This window comes from Micrasema longulum, unplaced genomic scaffold (assembly GCF_059751315.1).
Source record: "Micrasema longulum isolate JH-2025_06_02 unplaced genomic scaffold, ASM5975131v1 h1tg000453l, whole genome shotgun sequence".
Classification (NCBI taxonomy): Eukaryota; Metazoa; Arthropoda; class Insecta; order Trichoptera; family Brachycentridae; genus Micrasema; species Micrasema longulum.
Window position 1 is genome coordinate 1,498,308 of NW_028277652.1, and position 24,669 is coordinate 1,522,976.

Sequence of the window (24,669 nt, forward strand, 5' to 3'; positions counted from 1 at the left end):
ATACAGGAGTTATACAAATACAAAAATAATATTGTAACTAGGCGGCTACCTACACGGTTAAATTTCGAAACACCACGCAATTTCTTATCTCGGCTACGCTATGTAAAATGAACAAAAATATTTAAATTAATAATTTCATCACGTCATGAAGTCGCCCCTGGGTAGCGCCTGCTAACGTCAATCAACAAAAACATCCTCGTTTTAATTACAATATTTCGGCTACGCCATGAATCTCTTTTTTAAATAATTTCTCACGTCACAAAGTCGCCCCTGGGTAGCGCCTGCTAACGTCAATCAACAAAAACATCCTCGTTTTAATTAGAATATTTCGGCTACGCCATGAATCTCTTTTTTTAAATAATTTCTCACGTCACAAAGTCGCCCCTGGGTAGCGCCTCCTAACGTCAATCAACAAAAACATCCTCGTTTTTATAACAGTATTTCGGCTACGCCATGAATTTCTTATAAAAAATGTCAAAACGTCACAAAGCCACTCTCTGAGTGTCGCTACTGACATCATTTACAAAAACATAATTATTTGTGCTTTTTTCAGGTACTCAACATTTTTTTTTAAATACACCTACCTAACCGATAAAATACTATTAGTAATCAAACCAAGGTGTGCTTTAAAGTTCCGTATGGCCAAATAATTTTTTTTATTATTAGAATATTATTGACATGTAGTTCAAGCATTGCTGCATTCACGTTGCTTTACTTCTGAGAGCTCAACTGCTATGTTTTTCTATGGTTATGTTTACTGTCATCTGTCAAATATTGGCGAGCTCACAGGCTATACTTACGCCAACATCGCACCTTTTCCCTATAAGGTAAAGCAGAGAGAACAGAATGCCAAATCATTATTTCTTTTGCGTACACACCTTGATTTTCTATGTTCATACATTCTCATGCACGCACGCCGATTATTACGACTTTAACTCATTTTTATGTCCCGCTATCACTAATTTCAGTACAATGTCGGGACATGAATATTAAAACAAAATTACGCATTTCATATTTATTATCTACAGAAAAGAGGCAAATGAATATCTAGAATCAATTATGGTGTAGTTTGCTAACAAATTTTATATTAATTATTGATGAAATTTCCTATTTTCATTTTCAAATAATATATTGTAAAAAAATGTTTATTTACGCTCAAGGGTTATTTATTTCAAAGCGAGAATACAAGGCACTTAAATTTTTTTTTAATATGGAAACGAATTTTTACACCACAATTGATCAAATAGCCAAATATTTGGTGAAGAAAATTAACCATTATTTGGTCGTACTCCACCCACCATAAAATCACTTCTCTACAATACCGCAGTGTGTGCGGACCAACTACTGATACACAAAATTATGGCAGGATTAGTTGACTGCGCAGAATGAATTAGTTTAATAGCCATCCATGATGATGCTCCAGCCAGGAATAGTAGACGATGCCACCTGTTTCATGAACCAATAAGTCAAGCATCGTATGTTAAAAATACTTTTTTCTCTAGGTATTGTTCAATTTGTAATACCAAATTTAAAATATCGACTATTCAAATATTACTTAAGTCATCATTAAAATTAACACTTGGATTGCATTATGTAGCTTTATGATTTCATGCATCCCTGTCTTAAGCCCGCCCCATTAACAACAAGCATATTTCTGTCCTATTTTTAAAAAAAAAAATTTCCTCCCTTTCTTTATGTTATAATTTTTGTATGCATTGTATTATTATTATTATTCTAAACTTACTTTGTACATTTTGTAGAAACCTGTTATTGGTTCTGAGTTTATGCAATATCATTGTTGTTTACCATAAACATGTATGTAAAACTGATGGTTACCTTAGGGTAATAAAATAAAATAAAACACTCAAAATATTATTGAATAAACTAGTACAAAAAATATCAAAACTGAAAAGCACTTTCAAGCGTTTTCTAGTAAATTCAGCCAGATTAATATCAGTCACCTCAATAAAGGTTTCAGCTCTTTTACTTCACAAACGTCAGAGGATGCAAGAGTTGAAGGAATGTGGATGTTTAGACACATGCGAAATTGTGAAACACGGTGTGTAAAATAGCCAATTACGGGGTTCAAACCAGCCAATGACAAATCATAAGCCCTGTAAATGCTTAGACTTCCATATATCTTTATCTGAAATATTTCGCGTCTCTGTTGTAATGTGTTAATAAAGTATCATAGATTTATTAAATTAGTCAATTATATGGGTGGTCAAAGCGTCGACCGGTCGAATGCGTATCCATTCCTTGTCGCTTGTCACTTTGCTTTACGAATCTACATTTTCTTTAATAAATGCAACTAAAAAAAAACATCGCTCCCGTTTGACAGATGACAATTTGGCAGCATGTTTATGAATAGCTTTAAAAGCTATGAACCGAATTAAAATAAGCCTGCTGAAAATATGCAATGTCGTGTTTCCAGCGCGTCCTCCGATATTCATCATCATTATCCCCTTTCCGCACCTAATGGTGCATAGGGCACTGCATGGTACACCAATTGCAGCGTATCTTGATCATTTTTTTTGTTTCATGAAGGTAAGATAATCAGCGTAGTGATTGACGCATTCATCTATCATTCTCGAGGTCCTGGGTTCGATCCCTGGGATAGTGAACGGGAAATATACATTTTTAAGTGTTTTTTTAACTGCAGTATTTCATTGTCCCTGGACTGGCACCTGAAGCGTAAGACTGATCACTTTACATTCATGTAACAGATTATTAAATTACCCTGCATTTCATTTACAAGTGCGGTTCCTTATGCACCACTGGTTGCGGAAAAGGGGACAGATGGTGATTTTGATTGAAGTTTCGTGGTATGGCCCTGAAAAACAAAATATTTCACACACAGATCTGTATTTTTAAAGCCTACAAACTTACTTATTTCGCAACGAATAAAGTCGTCTACAGATAAGAATGTCTGCTCTTACCGTGACCGCAGCGTAAAATATGTGTTGGCGTAGGCATTCTTATCTGGCGACTACTTTACCTACTATTGCATGAAAACTCCCAAGTGTCAGTTTGTGAAAACTGATTCTATCAGTTACTTTTTTATGCTGATGCAAGGGTACTCGTATTAACGTAATGAGACCCTTATAAACAAGGCAAAAATTCGCCTCATGCGGAGAACATTAACCGATTTATTCGTGGACTAAAAATATGATTTTCCAAAAAATGAGTTAGGATATTTTCAAAACTACAGTATAAAAAATGTCCTCTGACGCTTAGCGGTATGGCCCTAGGAAACCGCGTTTTTCACACACAGAACTGTATTTTTAAACCACAAACTTACTTATTTCGCAATGAGTACTTTACTATTGCATGAAAACCCCCAAGTGTGGGTTCGTAAAAACTTATATTCTATAAGTGACTTTTTATGCTGATGCGAAGGTACTCGGATAAAGGTAATGAGACCCTTAGAACAAGGTACAAACTCGCCACATGCGGAGAACATTAACCGTTTTATTCGTGGGCAAGTAAAGTGAAAGATAAACTTCGGATATTTAACAACTCATGTTATTCGGAAGTTATGTTTATGTCATGTCTTTTATATCTTCACTCATTTTCTTAATAAACTTCAGCTGGTGTATTTTACATCACTTTATCGGAAGTTTTTCCAAAGTGTAATAACTTTTCCATTAGCATACGACTTCCTAATGACTTTTCACTTGATTAGATTTCTTTCGCGTTTTAATAAATACGGTGTTATACGCTTAGAGAATATTACGCCACATCACTATGTATTTGCTAACAAAGTCCGCTTCCTTTACATTTGTAGGATTTATGCTTGATACAGCAAGCCCCTATACCAGTTGGAGATGACAGAAGAAAGTTTTGTTGATCCTTTCATGTGTATTTATGACATATTCGATAAAATACGGAACACGATTATGAGCCACGAGGGTTACGGCTATAACTGAATTGAACTTATCTAAACTGCTTCATGTCTGAATATTCTACTTACTTCACTGATATACTATTAACTACTTGTAGAAGTCGTTGTATGACTTTTATAGTAGACGTTCCTGTTGTTTTTTTCTTTTTCCGAGTGGGAAGTTGAGGTCATCTTCTATTTCCCTGACTGTCAGCAATTTGACTTCCGTGCTACGTAACCAGTATTTTGTTTTTTTTTAAATTATTTATTGTTTACTTACTGGAAATGTATGATTCACTCATAATAGAATTCTCTGGCAATAGTATTTTCTGAAAAAAATTATGAATTTTGCAGAAAACTGGAAATGTTACGAACCAGTTTTATAAACAGTGCTATGACAATCAAAATGACTTTTTTTTCCAAAGTCCTATTTGTAGCATTTTAACTGGAGTATTCATAGTACCCTCTTGAGGGACTCACGGATTTTTTTCTCCTTCGGACTCGGAAAGGTTAATAATGTGTCTGGTTCATGGTTATACTTTTCCGGCTAGAGAAAACCAGGCGGGGAGTTTGAACCCTGAAATATTAAATACGAACCTACGTACTGCCCACAAACCCTGTTTGGTTAATCATATCTCAATTATTAATTCACATCCCAACACTAGCGTACACTGATTAGGGTGGCCAACTTCTAAAGCTTTGCATACTAAATCGTTAGCAATGCTTTCACACAAACAAAGTTGCCCTTACAAAAATAGCTTGGTCAATTAAGATTCTATTCGAATCACAACATGGCCGTTGTAGCGGCATTGAATATGCAAAACTTTGTTGTATAATCCATTTAGGTAATTAAAGACGATTAGCAATCGGGTGTGTTTTATTTTCGTATTGAGTGACGTTCATTAAAGACGAGGAAAAAATTCCTACATAATATTCTAGATTACAGAACGATTATTTCAGTATATTTTGATCCATTCTCATTTGATACGTACTGTTGGATTATTGGATGAGGTGGTTGTGCATAGTTCATATATAGTAAAGCTGAAGTTTTATAAAAAGTTGGAAAATCACACATTTTGCCATTTAAAAAAGCCGTTCTTTCTGCAAAATTGTAATAAATTAAAATACCACAAAATTTGAGTGATTTAAAATACTTTTTATTTATTTTGAAAAGCCGATTTTTTTTTCTATAAAAACTTGTTCAATTTATTATGTTTATATTGTTAGATTTTTTTAAAAGGGTCCACTTTGTATGAGTACTAAGTACAAATGTATCCAAGTTTAGTCAACAGTTCTAGAGGCTTAATCTGCCGGTCGAAAAGTAAATACATTTTTACATTTAATATAATTTTCATTTTAGCATCTTCAAACAAATGCCCTAACCAGGCAAAATAATTGTCACAGAAATGTTTGTTTTAATATTGTAAAAATAAGAGAAAGTGTTCAGGAAACTCAAATCAGTGTTTAATTTTTATATAAAAAGTATAAATATGGAGTTTTACAAATTAAACGCCAAATAAATTAATAATTATATATTAGTCAAATTAAGTTTTATTTAGCATATATATGGCAAAAATACCTTGGAAAACATACATTTATGTCTATCTGAAGTTAATTTTATTTTTTTAATTGCGCATTTTTTTCAGACCACAGCCTTAATTCCTTTTATTGTTTTTAAATTAAACTTTTTTAAGTAATATTAAATCTACACTCTACTACTACTCAGATGCACGTAAAAGTAAAAAAAAAACCTACATTAAAAACATTTTTATGTAAGGAGGTTCTTACCTCAGGGTCTCATTAAAGGAAATAACAACACTAATAATTTAAATACCCTGTGCCGCTTATACGGATCGTAGAGTACCAAAAAGTAGAACTTCGTTTTTTTTTATACATTGTACAGTCTTGGGTTTGAAAATTTTCTGCATTTAAGAATTCGTTCTATCAGAAGTTGTACCTTCAAGATACTGGTGACTAAGTGGATAATGAGTAAACATTTAATTTCATGCCATTGTTTTAAAACTCAGAATGGTTATGATGATCTAGAATCTACATTAGTACTTATATTGATAATACGCGTAACTATGTAACAAAAATGTTCCTACGAGTAGCGTAACACGAATAATTCCTAGCTGCACCTTTATGCGTATATTTCCGAAGTGTTAAATGAAAGTAATATTAGAATGACGTAAAATATAAAAAACTAATATACATAAAATCATGAATAGTCTTCCTCAGAACAGGTTTACCTAGTGAGATGGACCTTTAAACTACTTTTGGATATAAAATATTGTATATATTAAGTAAAAAAATAAAACAATCAATTTAATAAATATAAATAAATATGCTTTAGCGCACAAGTTTTTTTTACCATATTACGAAACCAAAGTGGAATATGTCGACACATAACGTTTAATACTTTTACCGCTTTCAGGAATCAACTTTTCGTAAAAACGTGTTGATGTCATAGATTGAAATCTACATTGATGGAAAATTGCTGACATTTGGGAGAAATATTTACGGAAAATTTGCTGATATCATGAACCAAAGGCTAAATGAATGCCATGCATAAATTGTATGAAAGAAACGTAGGAACGTTATTTTGCTGATGTAATAAAAAATCGCAAAAAAATCGTCAAACGGTTTTAAATTTATTAAAATTACGAACTGAAATTGGAACGTATGGAAAATTACCGAATCCGTAATAAATACCCGATAATAAAGACGCTTTAAGTGTTCTGATAAGATGGACTAAAAATCAACTCAAGCCAATTGTCTTAACGTTAATTGTTCAAGATTGTATCTCACCCCTAAAAGTACACTGTGGTATATCCAAATCGGACATTTTGCACGAGAGAAAAAACAAACTTTTTAAAATTTATAAATGTTCGTAACTTAACATTATGACGCTGATTTTTTTTTTGCATTTGCCCATTTGACTGTTAAAGTATGATAAAAACACTTTCGCATTATTATTTCTGCAGTATTACACTCGATATTTTACTCAATTGATTTTAAAACCCTGAAGTTTGTTATATATCCCGCTTAAAAAAAAGTAGAGATATGTACGTAGAGTTTTCCTGAGAAAGAGAAAAAAATGATTATTTGCATTCACAACTCAAAACAGGAAAATTTCGACTTATTTTAGTGTCCTTCTGGGGGTGCAATAATAATCTTATGCAAACACTTTTAGTGTAAATTCATAGCGTTAATGTGAAAATTGCAAAAATATGTTCGGTTGTAAGTTTACAGATGCATGCGGTTCACAAATATTCATACGGATGTAAATTTAGTGCAAGGTGTATGTACTTTAGTTGCATTCAAGAAGTGGTGTATGTTTATGCAGAATAGGTGGGCGATGGTGGCCGTTTGCAGTTAAGGGGGAAACTAGGAACCAAGCCACAACCCTCTACGTCTCCGGCATCTAGCGGTCAACCACAACTAGATACTCGCGCTATATCCACACACGACATACCTTAGCGAGATACCACATTCGGTTTGGGTGTCATTCGTTGGTGCATTCGAAGCAATGTTTTTGCATTTAAATATACATATATCATTTCCCTGAGAAATTCCAGTTTAAGTTTGTTGAACCAGTTAAGTTGTGAACATTCTTTTACCAAATTATTATTTTTATCACTTTGAACACGACTAAATTTGTTAATGTCTACTCTGTTAAACTATTTAAACAACCCATGTTTGTATTAATGTTCATATCAATATATCTGTGTTGATAAAGTAAAGAGAGTTAAGGCAACGAATATATTTGTGTAGTTTTTAAGTTACTTTTTTTTTATAAATCTTGGGTATAAGAAAATTTATGTTTAAAAAAAATATATATTAAGCCAAATATGTTAGTACTATAAATTTTTGTAAAAGGCAGATTTGCCGTTTATGTCAATAAAATATATATTTTTTAAATATTCGTTGACTTAACTCCCTTTACCTTATCAACGGGGAAATTTAAACCAATAAAAATTTTTGTTCACTAAATACAGCATTAAAAATTTACTTATGATCTTAAAAAATACATCAGAATTAGAAGTAACTAAAAAACGAAAAGAGTAAAATAAGAATGCTTTTACCAATTAAAAGATTGTAAAATTGAAAAGTTAAACACAAGTATTTAATATTTATTAAAATATTTTATTGTTAAATAAAATGGCTAAAATTACATTTATTTATTTATTCATTTATTTACGGACTTATTCAGTCCGTTCCATTTGAAATACGCAGGTTGACTGACATACTGATTTTTTTCAATTTAATGATAATTCGGACAAATTTGAGTTTTTGAGTCCTAATATTAATGTAGTCCTTCTAGACCCCGATAACAATGGGAAGTAATCTTTGATTTTCTATAAAGTAAAATAAAAATTTACATACAAAAATATGTATATTTGAATAATAATTTAAAGTACATTCGTTGGTAACCCATAATTGAACATGTTTTTTTTTATCATGCAAATATACACATCTTCGTAAAAAAATATCGATTTTAATTTATAGACAATTGAGGATAACTCTGCTAACTTCCCATTGTAATCGAGGCCCTAAATATGTATGAACATAGCCTGCCGATGCGATGCTCCAATGTTGTAAAAAAAATCATTCTTCGTTTGTTCCTTCTTCGATTGCTGGTGTCACCAAAAACTACGGTTGTGGGCACCTATTTTGAAATCTTCTTACGTGTTATACTGTTTATATTATTGAATGAATTTAAGTTGAAGATGAGTTATACCAAAGTACTAACAATGTATTGTTGTTTGTTTTAGCCCTTTGCGAGAATATCGTATGCAAGTATGGCGCGCGCTGCTCAGCGGGGGAGTGCATCTGCCCCACGGATTGCCAAGGTTCCGATGATGAGCCAGTCTGCTCCAATACGATGGTGACATATGGCAGCGAGTGTGAGCTCCAGAAAGCCGCTTGTCTTCTACCACGTCACAAACAACTCCACGTCATTTTCTACGGAGACTGTAAAGACAGATTCGCTGTTGCTGGGCCACCGATTGCTCTGAGTAAGTCCGAGCTGCAAGGCTCCAAATAATTTATTCTTCATTCGTATTCGTCCAATTATTATTATCTGTAATTCAGTCGGCTCCGAAACATAATTTTGAATACAGAGTAATTTTAAATGAAGTAAATTGTTTAACATAGAAAGTCACAGTTCACAAGCTCGTGTGTCTACTATACAAAAAGTATACTCGAAATTCGTGTTTAATTATTTAAACTTTCAATTTGTTGAGATCATATTTCAGTATTACTTAATTCTGAGATTATAACAGTTAAAATATACAAGTAGGTTTAGGAAAAACTATTTATTTTTTTAAATTTTACATAATTTTTTTCGCCATCATATTTCTTAAGACCATAAGCGTAAAATTATCGTAAACCGTATTATATTTTGCCCAATTGGTTTAATAAACATTCAACCAATTATTGTTTTTAATTTAACCCAAAATGCAAAACATAATCAAGAGAAGACTTTAATGTAATAATCTCTTTTTTATGTATATAATGGCATGTTTCTGTTTCTATCTACTTAGATAGGAGTGTTTGTACGTACATTGTACATACGAGTATGTTATAAACTAACCCGCTTCTAAAGGTGTCTAACTTTAGTCATTAATGTTGGATGTTATTCTAATGGTAGATATTCTACTACATTATGATTATACACACAATCTGTCCTGTGAATATATTAAATAGATATAATTCAAAGTTTATGGTATTTTACCGATCGAGTAACTTCTAAAGATTTGAGAACTATCTTGAGAGAGCGTAGTATGTGCTTCTATGAATTCAGCAATTATTTTATATGAGTATAATTAGTTATTACTGTACTGGTTACTTGTATATTGGACACAAAATACGTGACTGTAATTTATTCCAAACGTTATTTTAAAATTTTGAAACAGTAATAAAGAGAATCGCTCTAATACAAACCATCAGATAGTAATTATCTTAAAAAAGTAAGTCCTACTGTTGAATTGCATGCTTTCGCTCTAACATTACTAACAAATTAACATTTTTTTCTGCAGCTACTGCATTGCCTATACCTTTCCCCCCAACTCTCTCCGAGCAAGACCTGGAGAACTCCACATCTTTACCCGGGTTGACAGACTACCCAGAGCAGTCCTTAAGCACCCTGGAACAACTGGCCTGCAAGGATATTCACTGTGACTACGACGCATCCTGCGAACTAGGATCGGACAACTTCCCTCGGTGCTCCTGTCTATTTGAGTGTCCTTTGGATGAGACCAGCGAGGATTACTTTCCCGTCTGCGCATCAGATCTAAAGCTGTACACCTCCATATGCGCCATGAGGATGGAAGGATGTCACAAACAGATCGAACTCAGACTGCGACCTCTGGATCTTTGCAAAGGTGGCGGGTTACTAACATTTCTCTAATAAACAATAACTTTAATTTGAAAAAAATCCAATTCAATCATTTGGTAAATTCTTGACTCAATCATGTAATTTATCTTAGACCTTCATGTTTCATTCTCTGTAATCGAGACTTGGTCTGCTGAGGTTCAAATGTTTTTTTTAATGTTTCAACTATTTTGGGAATATTTACAGAAATGTAGGCATTATCTATATTTCTGAATACAGTATAGTAAAAAAGGTACCAAAACTATTCGTTATAATTTTATAGGTAAGGTTTACCCCAAAACACCTACATTAGCAAAATGCTAACCTGTTATAAGTTGACACAGTTTGTATCTTGCCTACATGAAAATCAACGCATTATTTCAATTGAACCCGAGACGTAACGTATAAGAGCCAAACGAGCTATCTACTACACAAAAACCGGGTCCTTATAATTACCCCCTACGAAAATTCATTGTTGTCCTTAAAATTATTATGTTGTTGTTTGCAATATTATTGTGACCAGCCAAAATAATAGAATAAACTGAACTTTAAAATATAGCGTATTTACGTTCTTAAATATTTAATAATGTTAAATTGAAGGGTGAAATTGGTTTAGATAACTAACTACTAAGCACTTTATTTACCTGGCGACAAGTATTTTAGTAAGCAGTTTTGTTTGATTAATCCAGTTCAGTCACAAGAAGGAGAATGAATGTATAATATATATGTACGTGTGTATACGCACTTCCGGCTTGAAAATCAGTAAATAGTTCTGAATTCACAACTCCTAATTGATCTAATATATCAAGTAATTATCGAATAGGAATAATAATTGCCTCACCGCCATCACCAAGTGCGCTGTGGTAATACAACAGAAGTCAAATGAGAGATTGGTATATCACACTACATCGCTATTTACTATTCATGGGTGTTTTAATACAATTCAGTATAATTATCATGCAAATTGCTATCGCTTCTGTAGACTGTGTTGTATACTACGAGTATACATGTTTACCAAGAAGTCAGTTTACATGGGCTCAATTTGCTTGATGTACAAACTCTGACAGCCATTAGATCCAGGATAGTCTCGAATCCTCAGATTGTGCGAGTACCGATCTTGTTATTATTTATTCAGGATTCGACTTTAACAAGGATTTATTGAGTGTATTTGAAGTTGGTTCTCTGTCCCTGCTTTATTCGGTTATCCCTTTTCCACGAATATATAAAAGGTTCCCTTACTGGAAAAACTAAGGTTTTCCACAAAAACAGATGTTGGACTATTGCTGCCCGCTTTAATGAATAATGTACCTGCTTTCTTCTGAGATTTCTACTAACATACCTATTTTGTTTATATCTAAAATTCTAACACAGTGCCAACGAATGTTTTAACTGCTATCAACGAACAATTACAAAATACAATAAAACAAAATAATGGGCATTTTTAAGGACATATTTATACATAGAAAATTATTATAAAGGAAAGTAGAAAGAAAAAATGGTATATAGTAGACTTAGGCGGGAGTGGAAGCGGGAGAGAGGTGTTTATAATTGAATTTGATTCAGTGATCGTATGAAAGAAGACAACATGTTATCAAAGAAATCAAGACTGGTGTTTGTTGGCAGACCTAAAAATTCTGGGCATAGGGGAATGAAAACCATAGCTAGTTCTATGGTTATCGATATGAAAGAGTAAATTTTGTCTGAGGTTTCTAGTTGGGATATTTAATTTTATTGACCTCAGTAGTTCAGGCGCATCAAAGAATGAGTTAAAATAAAAACATTTCTTTTTTTACTTATACCAACCGGAAATGGGTTCGATTAGACCCAGTAGTATTGTAATTCATCGATTACGTGAAAATTACTTTTCATGCGTCATATTTCCTTAACTAAATCACAAAAACTTTTACCGCCCTTCTTTTCATGATAAGCAGCATATTTTGATTAAAGAATAATATTAAATAACCCACAAAAATGCTAAAAGACGATATTCAAAACTGGGTTTAATTGAACCCAGCACCTCCATGCACGTGTTTTTTTGAGCCAGTGGGCCTTAAGAGTTAACCACTTATTGTTTATTTAATTACCGGCTGGTTTCAGAGCTACTACGAGTATATGTATATATTAAGGTATGATTTAGAAATGAATATTATCCAATTTCATAAATTTAAGTGTCTACAAATGTCTTATACATATGGAGGTAATAATAAATAGTATTTAATATTTTGGAGGTATGGAGTGAGGGATGAGAGGGGATGAAATTCGAACATTTTTACATATTCTTAAATAAGACAAGAGTGGACCATAAGAAAAAAATATTAACTGTATTATTCATTATTTTTTGTAATTATTTATCGCTTTTTTTAATTCCTAAGATTTCTAAGTTGTCAGATTTTAATGTTTTATTTTCAGCATGTAGAACCTTTAACTTAGAATATTGATTAACATTGATTTTTTGTAAAAAGAAATATTTGCGTTCTTATGATTTACCCAAATAATTAAATTTTTGGGCTATTTTTAACGAGTTTTAAATAACTCACTATAAGGAAATGGGAATCGAGTTGGGGTAGAGTGGGGTCGAAACTCGGACCTATGATATGTGAGTCCGCAACACTAGCCACGGGACCACAACCCGATTCGATTTTGTGTATTAATTTTTATTATGTTATAATAAATAACCACAAACTTCAAACAAATTCAAAATTACATACGAGATGTTTAATATAATATTTTAATTACAATATAATATTTTTAAAGTTTAGTAACTAACGAATTTCGATAGTTTTACTGAGTAGATACCAAATTGTTGTTTTGTTTTACAAACCTGTTTATATTTTTTTTAATCGCTTACTGTCTTTGTTTCTAAAATAAATAAAAAAATTGGAACACTTTTTTTATTATGTACGTCACTATCGTCTACAGCAAACCGAGGTTCGAACCCCAATCTATATTTCCATTTTCTAATAACGAGTTATTTACAACTCCTTGAAAATGACCACCAAAATTTTAATATTTGGGTAAATTTTATGAGCGCTAGTATTTATTTTTCTTAATAACAATTATGTTACACATTGTGTAAAGTGGCCACTAAAATCAATTAATGATAGGACATAAGCCCTGTAGGTGCCTAGACTTCTATATTACCTTCTCTAAAATGTTCTTCATCACTGTTGTAACACGTTAATATAAACAGCTCCCCAGGGAGTTAAATCCAGTCCTTGTCTACAAAAATTTGGACAAACTCAAAATGTTGTTGATAAATCTACCTGGTCCATGAAGAAGTATAAAAATTGAAAAATAAGATTTTCAGGCGTTGCCAAGTACGTGGGTGAAAAAATTCAATTAGATGTATCTCACCCGCATAAATAAAGGTTTTAGCGCTTTAATTTTACAAACATCAACAGATGAAAGAATTGAAGGAAAATAGATGTTTACATATTGGCAAAATGGTGAATGTTACACAGTGTGTTAAGTTGCCACTAAAACCAGCCAATGACAGGTCATACGCCCTGTAGATGCCTAGGCTTCTATATTACCTTCTCTAAAATGTTCTTCATCTGTGTTGTAATATATTAAAATTAATAACCATACTTTAACTCTTGTGTGGCTGTGATGTCACACTAGTCCACATACGATACAAGGCTTGATATATTATTTCTCTTTTATTTCAATGATGAAATGGTATTTTTTGTATTCTTTAAAATGGTCATTTTCTAATTAACTATAATTGGCCTATAATTTTGGTTTATTCGTAAATATAGTTTTTTTGTTGTTGTTACGATGGCTGTTGTTTTCTTTTTTATTTTTATAAATAAATTCTTTTCTTTATGGCAATCGAGATTTTCTTTGAAAGATCTGAATATTTAAGATACATCGGCAACGCTTATAGTTTTTGAAAAGAGTGAAAATAAAACTTTTAAAGCTCGTCAATAAACCACAGCCAAACATTTTTCCTTCTTCTTAATCGTTTGCTCTTGGCAGAACAGTAGTGGTCACGTCGGTAAGGGGAAGTACGTCATTAGGATCCGCCTCCATCCGCTTCTGTCCTCAGCGTTTCTGGAGGCCTCCTGAAGAGAGACACCAGCTGCTTCGGTCATCAAGTATGTCCATCTTGAAGGTCTTCTTCCGCGAGATCGAGTTCTCTCTACTCATCCTTGCACCACTATTTTTTTCATGTCATCTCTTCGCCTTGTAACATGACCGAAGTACCTGAGAACGCGGATTTGCACAGTGGAAGAAAGACGCTCTTCAATACCCAATTCTCGGAGTAAAGAAACGTATTAAAAATGTTTGTGTGGTTTCCTGAAAATGTAACTTTTTAGCATTGAGATATAATGTATGGAGATAACACTTCATACAAATCCGAGCTAAAAGTCGTCCCCAAAAGAAAGGAATGACCAGCGGAGGGAACAAGTATTATCACGTTATATCACGTTGACTTTGACAACCAAAACAAGTAGTACAGTAAAAAGCACGGATTGTTTACATTGGTATACTGTAAGTTATATTCAGTATATCGCTCCCTTTCGCATACGCGTCACCTTTGTTTATCTTTCACTATACGCCCGATTTACTGAGCAGGACAGATACTGGAGATTTATTTATTTATACATACGCCCAATGGGCATTTTTAAGGACATATCTTTTTTTTTTTCAAAAAAAAAAGAAATATTTGAGTTCTTATGATTTACCTAATTATTTAATTTTTTGAGGGCCATTTTCAACGAGTTGTAAATAACTCACTATCAGAAAATGGGAATCGAGTTGGGGTAGAGTGGGATTCTAACCACGGACCTTTGGTCCGTGAGTCGGAGACACAGCCACAGGACCACAACCCGATTTATCCATAGAAAATTATTATAAAGGAAAGTAGAAAGACACAATGGTATAAAGTAGACTTGGTGGGAGTGGAAGCGGGAGAGACGTGTTTATAATTTAATTTGATTAAGTGATCGTTTGAAAGAAGACAACTTGTTATCAAAGAAATCAAGACTGGTATGTTTGTTGGCAGACCTAAGAATTCTGAGCATAAGAAAATGAAAATCATAGTTAGTTCTATGGTTATATGAAAGAGTAAGTTTTGTCTAAGGTTTCTAGTTGGGATATTTAATTGTATTCAGCTCAGTAGTTCAGGTTATCAAAGAAATCAAGACTGGTACATATGTATGAGATAGCTGGTAACATATTAATAAAACGTTTTTAAACATTAAAACAGCTATTTTATTGATTAAGGTAAAAACATTACTTACCGGTAAAAGGTTATACCATCGCATTTCTAGATCGATTTGCGTAGTATCTTAGCGTATATATAGGCATTTTAGTAATTGCGAGGAGAAAAGTAGCCGGGGAACGCTCGCAACAGACTAAAGTCCGTTTTATCAAGCATTTGCCAATTTGCTGCGGGTTAAGGGAACACATTATTTCGAACGCTCATGTTTACTCTAGTTATATACCTCAATGCTTTTTAGTAATATGATTACTCTATTTTCTATTTTCTCGATTTGCAATATGTAGTCAGTTTATTAAATTTTAATGTCTTTAATAATCTGTTTCTATAGAGGCGTACCTTATTGTTTAATTAACATGTTTTATTTAGGCCTCGAATCTCGCACTTGCGCTGGGGGGTCTCCGGTGCGGGACGCGGCGGGAAAGGAAGTGGATTGTGGAGGAGGGCCATCTCGCCAAGACTGCCCCGCAGGAAGTTACTGTCACCACACTGCTACCGCCGCTAGATGCTGTTTCAAGAGTAAGTGCCTTCATGAAACGTATACTGCCCTGCTAAGCCTAAAAATTCTACCTAAAAAAATCGTTTTGCATTTTTTGTCGTAGATATTCAATCGCGCCACGTATTTATTAAACAATGAAATCATTTTTGCTTCTGAGAGATTCTCTTGTAAAAAAAATACGTCAAAATAAAAAAAAAGAAATCAGATCGGCAAAGCATAAAACAATAATATTAAGTAAAATCGGTAATTCATCAGATACGACTTTTGGGATTAGCAGGGCAGTATAGACAAAAGTTTCTAGGCGTGAAAATTACCATATGAAGATGACAAAAAACACAACTTCATAATTTAAAAAAATAAAAGAGATATATCAAGTCTTGTATCGTATGTAGACTAGTGTGACATCACTGCCACGCAAGAGTTGATCTTCTTCTTGCGGTGCCTTGTCAGGTCCCTCCGACGTTGGCGATGACTACAGCGAAAGCATCTCGGTCCTGCGCTTCTTCTATATTCCGCAGCCAGGATAACTTCTTATTGGATGTACTCGCCATAGTGATTCCTGGGAAAAGATGACCAGAGTGGATTCCCGTTGCCATCTCTGGTGGATTTTTCTGTCGGGGTTACCTTCCCTTAGATGGTTGGTTCTCGTTTGGAGGCGCCAGAAACTCGCCTTTTATCCTCTCGTTATCTGCTGCGATCACACCGTTATGAGTGTGATCCCATTGCGGGTTCGCGACGTGGACGCTAACGAGTAGGACTAGTCAGGAGTGTTGCCGGTGGAATGCAACTGAGCGTTCGCAGCATTTTAAAGAATCACACCCTTCAGCAAGATGAGACTCACTGTGTCTCTACTTAGATACCAGCATGTTATTCTCCTCTCCCTTGTAAGACAGTGCCTGGTTCTTTGTGCCAACTGAACCAACGGTCCAGCTCTGCCAATTCAGTGCCACTGTGATACGATGATTACGTCATGACAAGGTTTTGAAAGACCTTGCGTCACACGGATTTAATTGTATTTCCAGATGAGACGTTGCAGCGCAAGCAGTGCGAGGAATCCGTGCACGGCTGCTGCCCGGACATGCGCACGCCGGCGGGCGGGCCCGCGCACGCCGGCTGCCCCAGCACGTGCGCGTGCCACCGGCTGGGCGCGCTGGGCGGCACGTGCGAGCCCGTGGGCGGCCAGTGTGCTTGCCGGCCGGGCGTGGGCGGCACGCGCTGCGACCGCTGCGAACCCGGCTACTGGGGCCTACCGAGAATCGGGGCTGGGCACAAGGGATGCATACGTAAGAACATTGTATGGATTTAATTTTTAAATTGGATTTTTATGTGCTCTGTAGTAGTGTGCACGCATCGCCACTAACATTACAATAAGGTGTCCGTCAACAAATCGGGTACCGTAAAAGCATACAACATGAGACTTGAATATAATTTATTTATTTATTCATTAACGAACATTGTCCTTTTATACAATTTATATGGTTTCAATATTACAATAAAAGAATAATTGAAAACATTTTTCTTAAAAGAAAAGAAGGCGATTTGAGACGAAACTTCCGCAGCATATCATATTACATGTGTTATCATTGCTACTCTGGCAGCACTGGCAGTGCCCTTCCAAAGTTTTTGCTTGTGAACGTATAATTGCTGTCATGAGGAAATTAAGACAAAGTATATAGAGTTGATTGAAAAATTTACATTAATTTTTAATTCAAAACTCTATTATTATTTTAAAAAACTGTAGTGATCTAAATCAATTTAATAATACGATCTCGTGAGGCACTTTTCCGTAAGCAAGTCTACGCCATGTTTGACACTTTTGGCGCAGGTTGGTAGAGTTAAACTAAAAATTCCCAGAAATTAGAGCATTTTTTTACGGGTAAATTGAAACTTTGTCTCAAATTAGGTGCATAAGTCTCAATTATTATGTCACAAATTGTCTTAAAATTCTACTGATAGTTATGTTTAATAATTAGGAGAAAAATCAATTATTTTATAATTAGACATGACTACAGTAGTTATTTTATTACAGAAAAGCACTAACTGTGAAGATAGTGTATGCATTTTAATATTTGTTTATTGTTCTAGCATTATTCATGTCTCAAATTATACACCGTCTCAATTTTGAGTATTAAATTTGATTTTTTTAAAGATTTTTGAAAGAGGTTTAATTTTGTTATTGATTGGATTTTTCCTCGGCACGGGTTTTTCCAATAAGGAATACATTGTCAATAAAATTTTCATACATGATTTTTTCGGTGAAATATTAAATAAAGTCGGCCTCGTAGTGTAGTGGTCAGCGCGTTTACCTACCATGAAGGAGGTCTCGGGTTCGATTCGCGACATTGTTGAAATGAAATATTTATTTTAAAAGGTGTTTTTACACTAGAATATTTCATAGTCCCTGGACTGGTACCTAAAGCGTAAGACTGATCAGCTTACCTTCATGTAACATAAATGATCAAGATACACTTCGATTGGTGATGCAGTGCCTATGCACCATTAGGTGCGGAAAGCGAATGATATGATGATGATGATGATGATGATGATGATGATGATGATTAAATAAATAATAATAATAACCCATGTTCTCATGCACGCATACCGATTATTCCGTCATTCGACATGTCTATTTTTAAGCATCTGTTGGATTTGGTCATGCCATGTCTTTCTCGGTAAAGAAAAAAATGGATAAATTACCTTATTCATAGTAGAGCAGGAGGAACGCCAAGTAAGGCAATTTTCCCAAACCTGAAAATAAAAATATATTACAATATGTAAATGTATAAACACACTCAATATTGGTCGTCAGCACGTGATGATGATCAAATGTCGTGTGGCCAAGCGCCAACGACAGTTGATGATCGTCAAAAATCAAGCGTAACAATTTGCGAAATTTTACAATCGACGTTCATTGTATGCAGCTTGATGATGTCGTTGACACCGTTGTATTGGTCATTACCTAATTATCTCTTCGACCAGCTTATTGAAAAAGCGCTGCTAATATATAATTACTTTTTCCAGCTTGCGGTTGTTCCATGTTTGGTTCAGTTCGTGAAGACTGTGAACAGATGACAGGACGCTGTGTCTGTAAACCTGGAATTCAAGGACAAAAATGTACACTCTGTATGAATCACGAGGAAACGCTTGGACCAAATGGATGCTATAATGGTAATCAAACTAAATATTATTTATTTTTTGCAATACAACAATCCAAATGCCTCAAACGCTCAAAACATCCAGGGTGATAAAAAAAATCATTTCATAATTGAGATATCATCCTCGGTAATCAAACTCAGAATCCCATAAGACCATTAAATAAAATGAAGCCAACAAAAACCTAAATTGTACTTGCTGGTGGTAAAAAAATGTATTCAAAGGTGAATTTTTCCACACCTCCTCTTTTCAAAATAGATGGTAGGTACAGAAATTCCATTCATGACTTCAGCCAAAAACTTAGGTATTATCATTCATAAGCATTTAAGGTGGCACGATCAGGTTAATGAGGTTAGTCGTAAACTTTATAGAAGTTTGCAGTCACTTAAAAGATTACAGAATTTCTTGCCAATTAATGTTAAGCAAGCATTAGTCCAGAGCTTACTTTTCAACTCCTTGACTATGCAGATGTATGTTATCCAGATGCTTACTCTGAATTACTTGATAAGTTGGAACAATTGAAGAATGTTTGTAAACCTTATATCTTTAATCTTCGCAAATTCGACCACATAACCGAATATCGCAAGCAACTACACTGGCTCAGTATCAGGCATAGAAGAAACATTCACATTCTATCACTTCTTCACAATATTTTAAATAATCCCACTTCACCTGTTTATCTGAGAGCACTCTTCCAACCTCTATCACAACACGGACTATCTCTTTGTTCTAGTAATGAGAGAACCCTTTTAATACCCTTTCATCGCTCTAATTTTCTTGCCTCCTCTTTCACAGTAGTAGCTGCTCGATTGTGGAATAATCTACCCACTAATGTTAGAGACACCCCTTCTTTATTAACATTATTGAAATGTCACTATCTAAATATTTAAGTTGTTCCTTTATCCTTCTTCTTTCCTTCCCACTCCCTCTCCTCTCTTCATTGTATAGTGTTAATTTTTTATATTTTTATTTCGTTAATCTTTAATTTTGTATAAAATTGTAAGATTCAATATGTCCATGTACATGTAATTTTCTCAAACTGAACGGTTTGGGTAGGTAGGAAGAAATTGCCTTAAGGCAATATGCCCGCCCTTATATGTTTATAAATTGTTTATGTATCTAACTTAAATAAATAAATCAATTAATTAAAAATTCTTTGGGATAGATCTTCCGGCTTTTCGCAGATCTCTTCGCGACTAAACAGTGTGGGGTGAAGTTGGATTGGCATGGTTTAGCTCAAAGTTTTAGGTCTTTCGTTTTTTTTAATATATTGTATACAATTATTGTTTTGCCCTTGTTTGTCTTTGCTAAATAGTTTTATGTTCTTTTTGTTCAGTTTCTTGCATTTATGTTTCTTCATGTAACTGTTGTAATTGGCTTAGGCCGTATATATAATAAATAAATCAGCGGCAAGAAAAAAATATTTTAATTTTGGCAATATGCCCGCCCTTATATGTATAAATATTGTATATGTATATAAAGTGTCAAATAAATAACAGCTCCAACAAAAGAATTCACCAGTTTATTTTGTACTATGAATGGTTTTCAATTCGATATATCAGTAAGACAAAAAATAAGACACTTATGAAATTCTTTAGTGAAAAAGGCTCTTTGAAGTTAGTATCTTGGTCAGTTTTGTAACAGCATTTAAGTTGGAGGGAGAGAGCCAACTTACGGGAACCCGTCACAATAGATCTACTCAGGTCGCAGAGACGTCAGAAACGTATTTAGCAGTGACCCCATTTAGATAATCACAATAATAATTAGTTAAATAACATTTATTTTCAGCTGAAACTGGTGCAATGGCTCCCAAATCTTGCAGTGATATAGTTTGCTACTTCGGAGCTGTCTGTGTGGAGTCTGATGGTAGAGCAGCTTGTCAGTGTCCCGCGGCAAGCTGTCCTACTGACTCTACTGATCCAACAATGCTGGTAAGAAACATAAAATTTTGTATTTTCTCTATTATTTCACACCATCGTTTAAAAAAATAATATATATCATTAAAAACAGACAGTCATACAATCACAGTAAAAAGAATTTAAAAATAGGAATATGGTTAATTTATTGTAATCGTCTGAATCTGAAATTTCTTCAGATTCAGTATCAACTCATTGTCTTCACTTTCCCTCAAAATATCATCATCTGCGCCATTAAGAGCATTAATGCTGCAGTATTTCTTGTAAGAAAATTCCACTACTGTCTCCAGGATTTTCTTACAAGCAACTGACACCCCTTCTGCAATTTTTGAGAATTTATAATGATTTATCACAAATGCAGAATTTTACAGTGATTGTAAAACGCCATTGACTATAAGGCACAGTTCGAATACATTGTTGTGTTCCCATTGGAAATCAAACTTGGAACTTTCCTTAGCCATTACACCACAGAAGCCACCATATTATGTAGTTGTTTAATTATCAAACAAAATATTTTTATTTTTTTTATTTGAAAATTTATTTATAAACCCTTACGGATTATTACATTCATTTTACATAAGATAATATATACATTTTTCATTCATACTCTGTTGTTCAAAATAATATTTTTTACATGTTTTGAAAAGTTTGTCTGAGTCTTTTGTTTAGTTTTGTCTGGTAGTTTATTGTATAATTTCAGTCCCTGGTTCATTAGTTTTGATTGTCCTCGTCTTGTTTTAGAAAGTTGTATATGGTATTTGTCTGATATTCTCGCATTATGTCCATGTTGACTACAATTTTTTACAAGTTTTAGTTCTTCGTCTACAATTACATAAGTGGCTAATTTATGGATAAATTTTAATGATTCTAGTTGAAAGAGTTCAGTTATATTTCATTGCTTAGTTTGTTTAAAAATTCTCTAGTTGCAGTTAAATAGGGAAAGTCATATACTAACTTTAATATTTTATTTTGTTGTCTTTGTAGTCTGTTTATGTCATTTTGATATCCTGCTCCCCATAGTAGTTGCGTATAACATATTTTAGTTTTTACATAGGCTTCATACATTAGAATTTTTTCCATTTTTGGAATAAAATTTTTGATTTTTAAAAAAAGACTCGATAATGTCGCCACTTTGCTTATTAAATTGTTGATATTAATTGTCCATGTTAATTGTCAGTCTATTGTTAGTCCTAAGTATTTAACATGTTCAATTTCAGTAAGTCGTTCATTATTTATGTAAGCATCTACTGATTTTACTATTGGCTTCAATTTAATTTTCATCTCCTGTCTTTACATTGAAGTAATAGAAAACCATAATCATTTATATTTTTTTTAGGTTTGTGGGAGCGACGGTCAAACATACCCATCAGAGTGTCATCTCAAACTTCAAGCGTGTCGCACACAAGAAGATGTCGTTGTGCAAGCCTTCGGTATATGCAAAGGAACTGAAGACATAACTGGCACAGCTCTGCCATCGAAACACTACTCCCCATTGCAGTTCACGCAACAAGATGACAATAATTTTCCCTCAAAGTCTACGAGACATCTCCTGGTACCGGACCCACGGAACTATTACAATAACTATGGACGGGGATATGATTCAGCGAGAGATAAAGATTCAACGAGTAGTCTTGATGGTGACAAACCGCATAGAGGTAAATTTACCGATTTGTATATCACAAATAACATATCGTGGATATACAAGGAAAACCGGCTAACTGAAAAAAGCCAGTTTTGCATAAATTGAATTTTAAAGTTTGGTTGTTCGTTAAAAATCAAGTTTTGTTTTTTTTTTTTAAACTTATTGTTAATTGTTCATGAAACATATTTTTGTACATTACAGAATTTATATGAAATAAAAAGCAACAGAATTTTGAGAAAAAAAATAATTAAGTAAGATAAGACAAAATAAAATCCGCATTTAGCTGATTTTCCTTTTGAAGAAATTTGTGCTGGTTTAGTTAGCCAGCAACATTGTCTAACTGAATTTAAATTGTATCAAATTCAACACTGTTTTTATCTTCAGATAAAGCATCTATCACGTTAGCGGAAGTGGAAAGACTCTTTTACCAATGATGGAATTCTTCGGGAATGACTCCTGTTTTGCAAAACTTTAACATGTCTTTTTTAACAAAGTTTTTTGCTGTAGTAAGGTTTCATTAAAGCAGATATTTTTACTTCAAAGAAAACTAGCTAAACTCACATAGTAGTTGTTTTTACTTGTAATAAAAACATTGGATGTGATATTGTTTTAGTAACGAAAACCAGACAAAGACACTTCACCTTTTTTCCTTGTACATATATTCATTATTAAAAACATAAACTTCAATTAAAAAATAATCACTTAAAATCATTTGAGTGATTTTCCTTCTAAAGATTTGAGAAGAAATGCTATATTTACGTTTTCACTCGCTCTACAATTGTCTGAAACTCAGGTAGAGGATAAAAATTTGAAGTTAATGGTATTCATAACTCAAATATGCCAAAAACGTAGTTAACCGTTTTTCCTTGTATATCCACGATATTATATATTCAGTGCCATAGATAAATTTGTACAAAATTGCATAAAAGAAAACACGACATTTGAATTCATAATGTGAAGTATAAATGGCAAATATGTCATTTTGCAAATCTACCAAACAAGAACCAATATTAGCTGAAATATATCGAGATCTAATCATTGCCCATTTTCAGTACAGTAAATACTTACTCAGTTAAATGGTGAACTCTGCACTGGATTCGTTTTACATTTATTAATTTGCCTTGTACGGCTTAGTGGTATGTTTAAATTTACTAGGAAATGTAAATCAGTGCAGTCAATTTAGTCATCGATGATGTTGTGCAGAATTGTAAAATCTGATCAATTTCATCTTTGCTGAAATTTAAGAGTATTATCGAAACGTTACCATATTTGTATTGGAGTCTTTTTTTAAAGTTATTTTTTATGCTCTCCACGCTATTTATGTATATATTTACTGTATTCTGCACTCCATATAGGTGGTGCATACTCTAGCGTACTTTAACATAATGAATTATACAGTGTTAGGATTGTGTTTGTGTTTTTAAATGATTTACTTATCCTAAAAAATCCAGGAATTTTGAACGATTCGTTCACAATAAATTCTATAAGTTTATCAAATAGCAGTTTAGAGTCAAGAATTACACCACGATCCCAATACTGAGTTTTAGAACTAATGTTTTCATTAGGTTATATATAAGAGTGAGATATTTTATTGGATTTTCCAGTAAATCTTAATGAGAAGGATTTGGATGTATTTCATTTTAAACATTGTCCATTGTCATAGAAAAGATGTTTCAAAATTGTATTATTTTATCAGCATTCGCTCTAAAAACTTTAATTGAGCATTACTTCAGTACTTTAAATAGTGCAAGAAAGAATCCATTAAGATATCTCTTATATTATTATATTATTTTATGTTTTATCCTGTCATTTATGATTTCTCCAAGTGTGCCCTTTATTATTATGTGGTTGTTACAAAACTATTCTGTTTGGTGGACTTGTAAAATTTCAAGCTAAATATTTTTGTTTTTCACTAGTGACTGCATGAGAATACCTCATGTTTTTTTTTTCTATCTTTTCAACATCACCTACCTAAA

The 24,669-nt window shown here is 33.5% G+C and overlaps 1 protein-coding gene across 1 annotated transcript in view; it reads left to right on the plus strand.

Annotated features, from left to right (window-relative positions):
• Positions 1-24,669, plus strand: part of LOC148281485 (agrin-like) — an 808,766-nt gene that overhangs the window by 778,278 nt on the left and 5,819 nt on the right. Inside the window, exons 10-15 of the mRNA XM_088226633.1 lie at positions 8,659-8,901; positions 15,853-16,002; positions 17,005-17,265; positions 19,004-19,150; positions 20,924-21,066; positions 22,388-22,706. Of these exons, the coding sequence (XP_088082759.1) occupies positions 8,659-8,901; positions 15,853-16,002; positions 17,005-17,265; positions 19,004-19,150; positions 20,924-21,066; positions 22,388-22,706 (1,263 nt within the window). The remainder of the gene's footprint in view (positions 1-8,658; positions 8,902-15,852; positions 16,003-17,004; positions 17,266-19,003; positions 19,151-20,923; positions 21,067-22,387; positions 22,707-24,669) is intronic.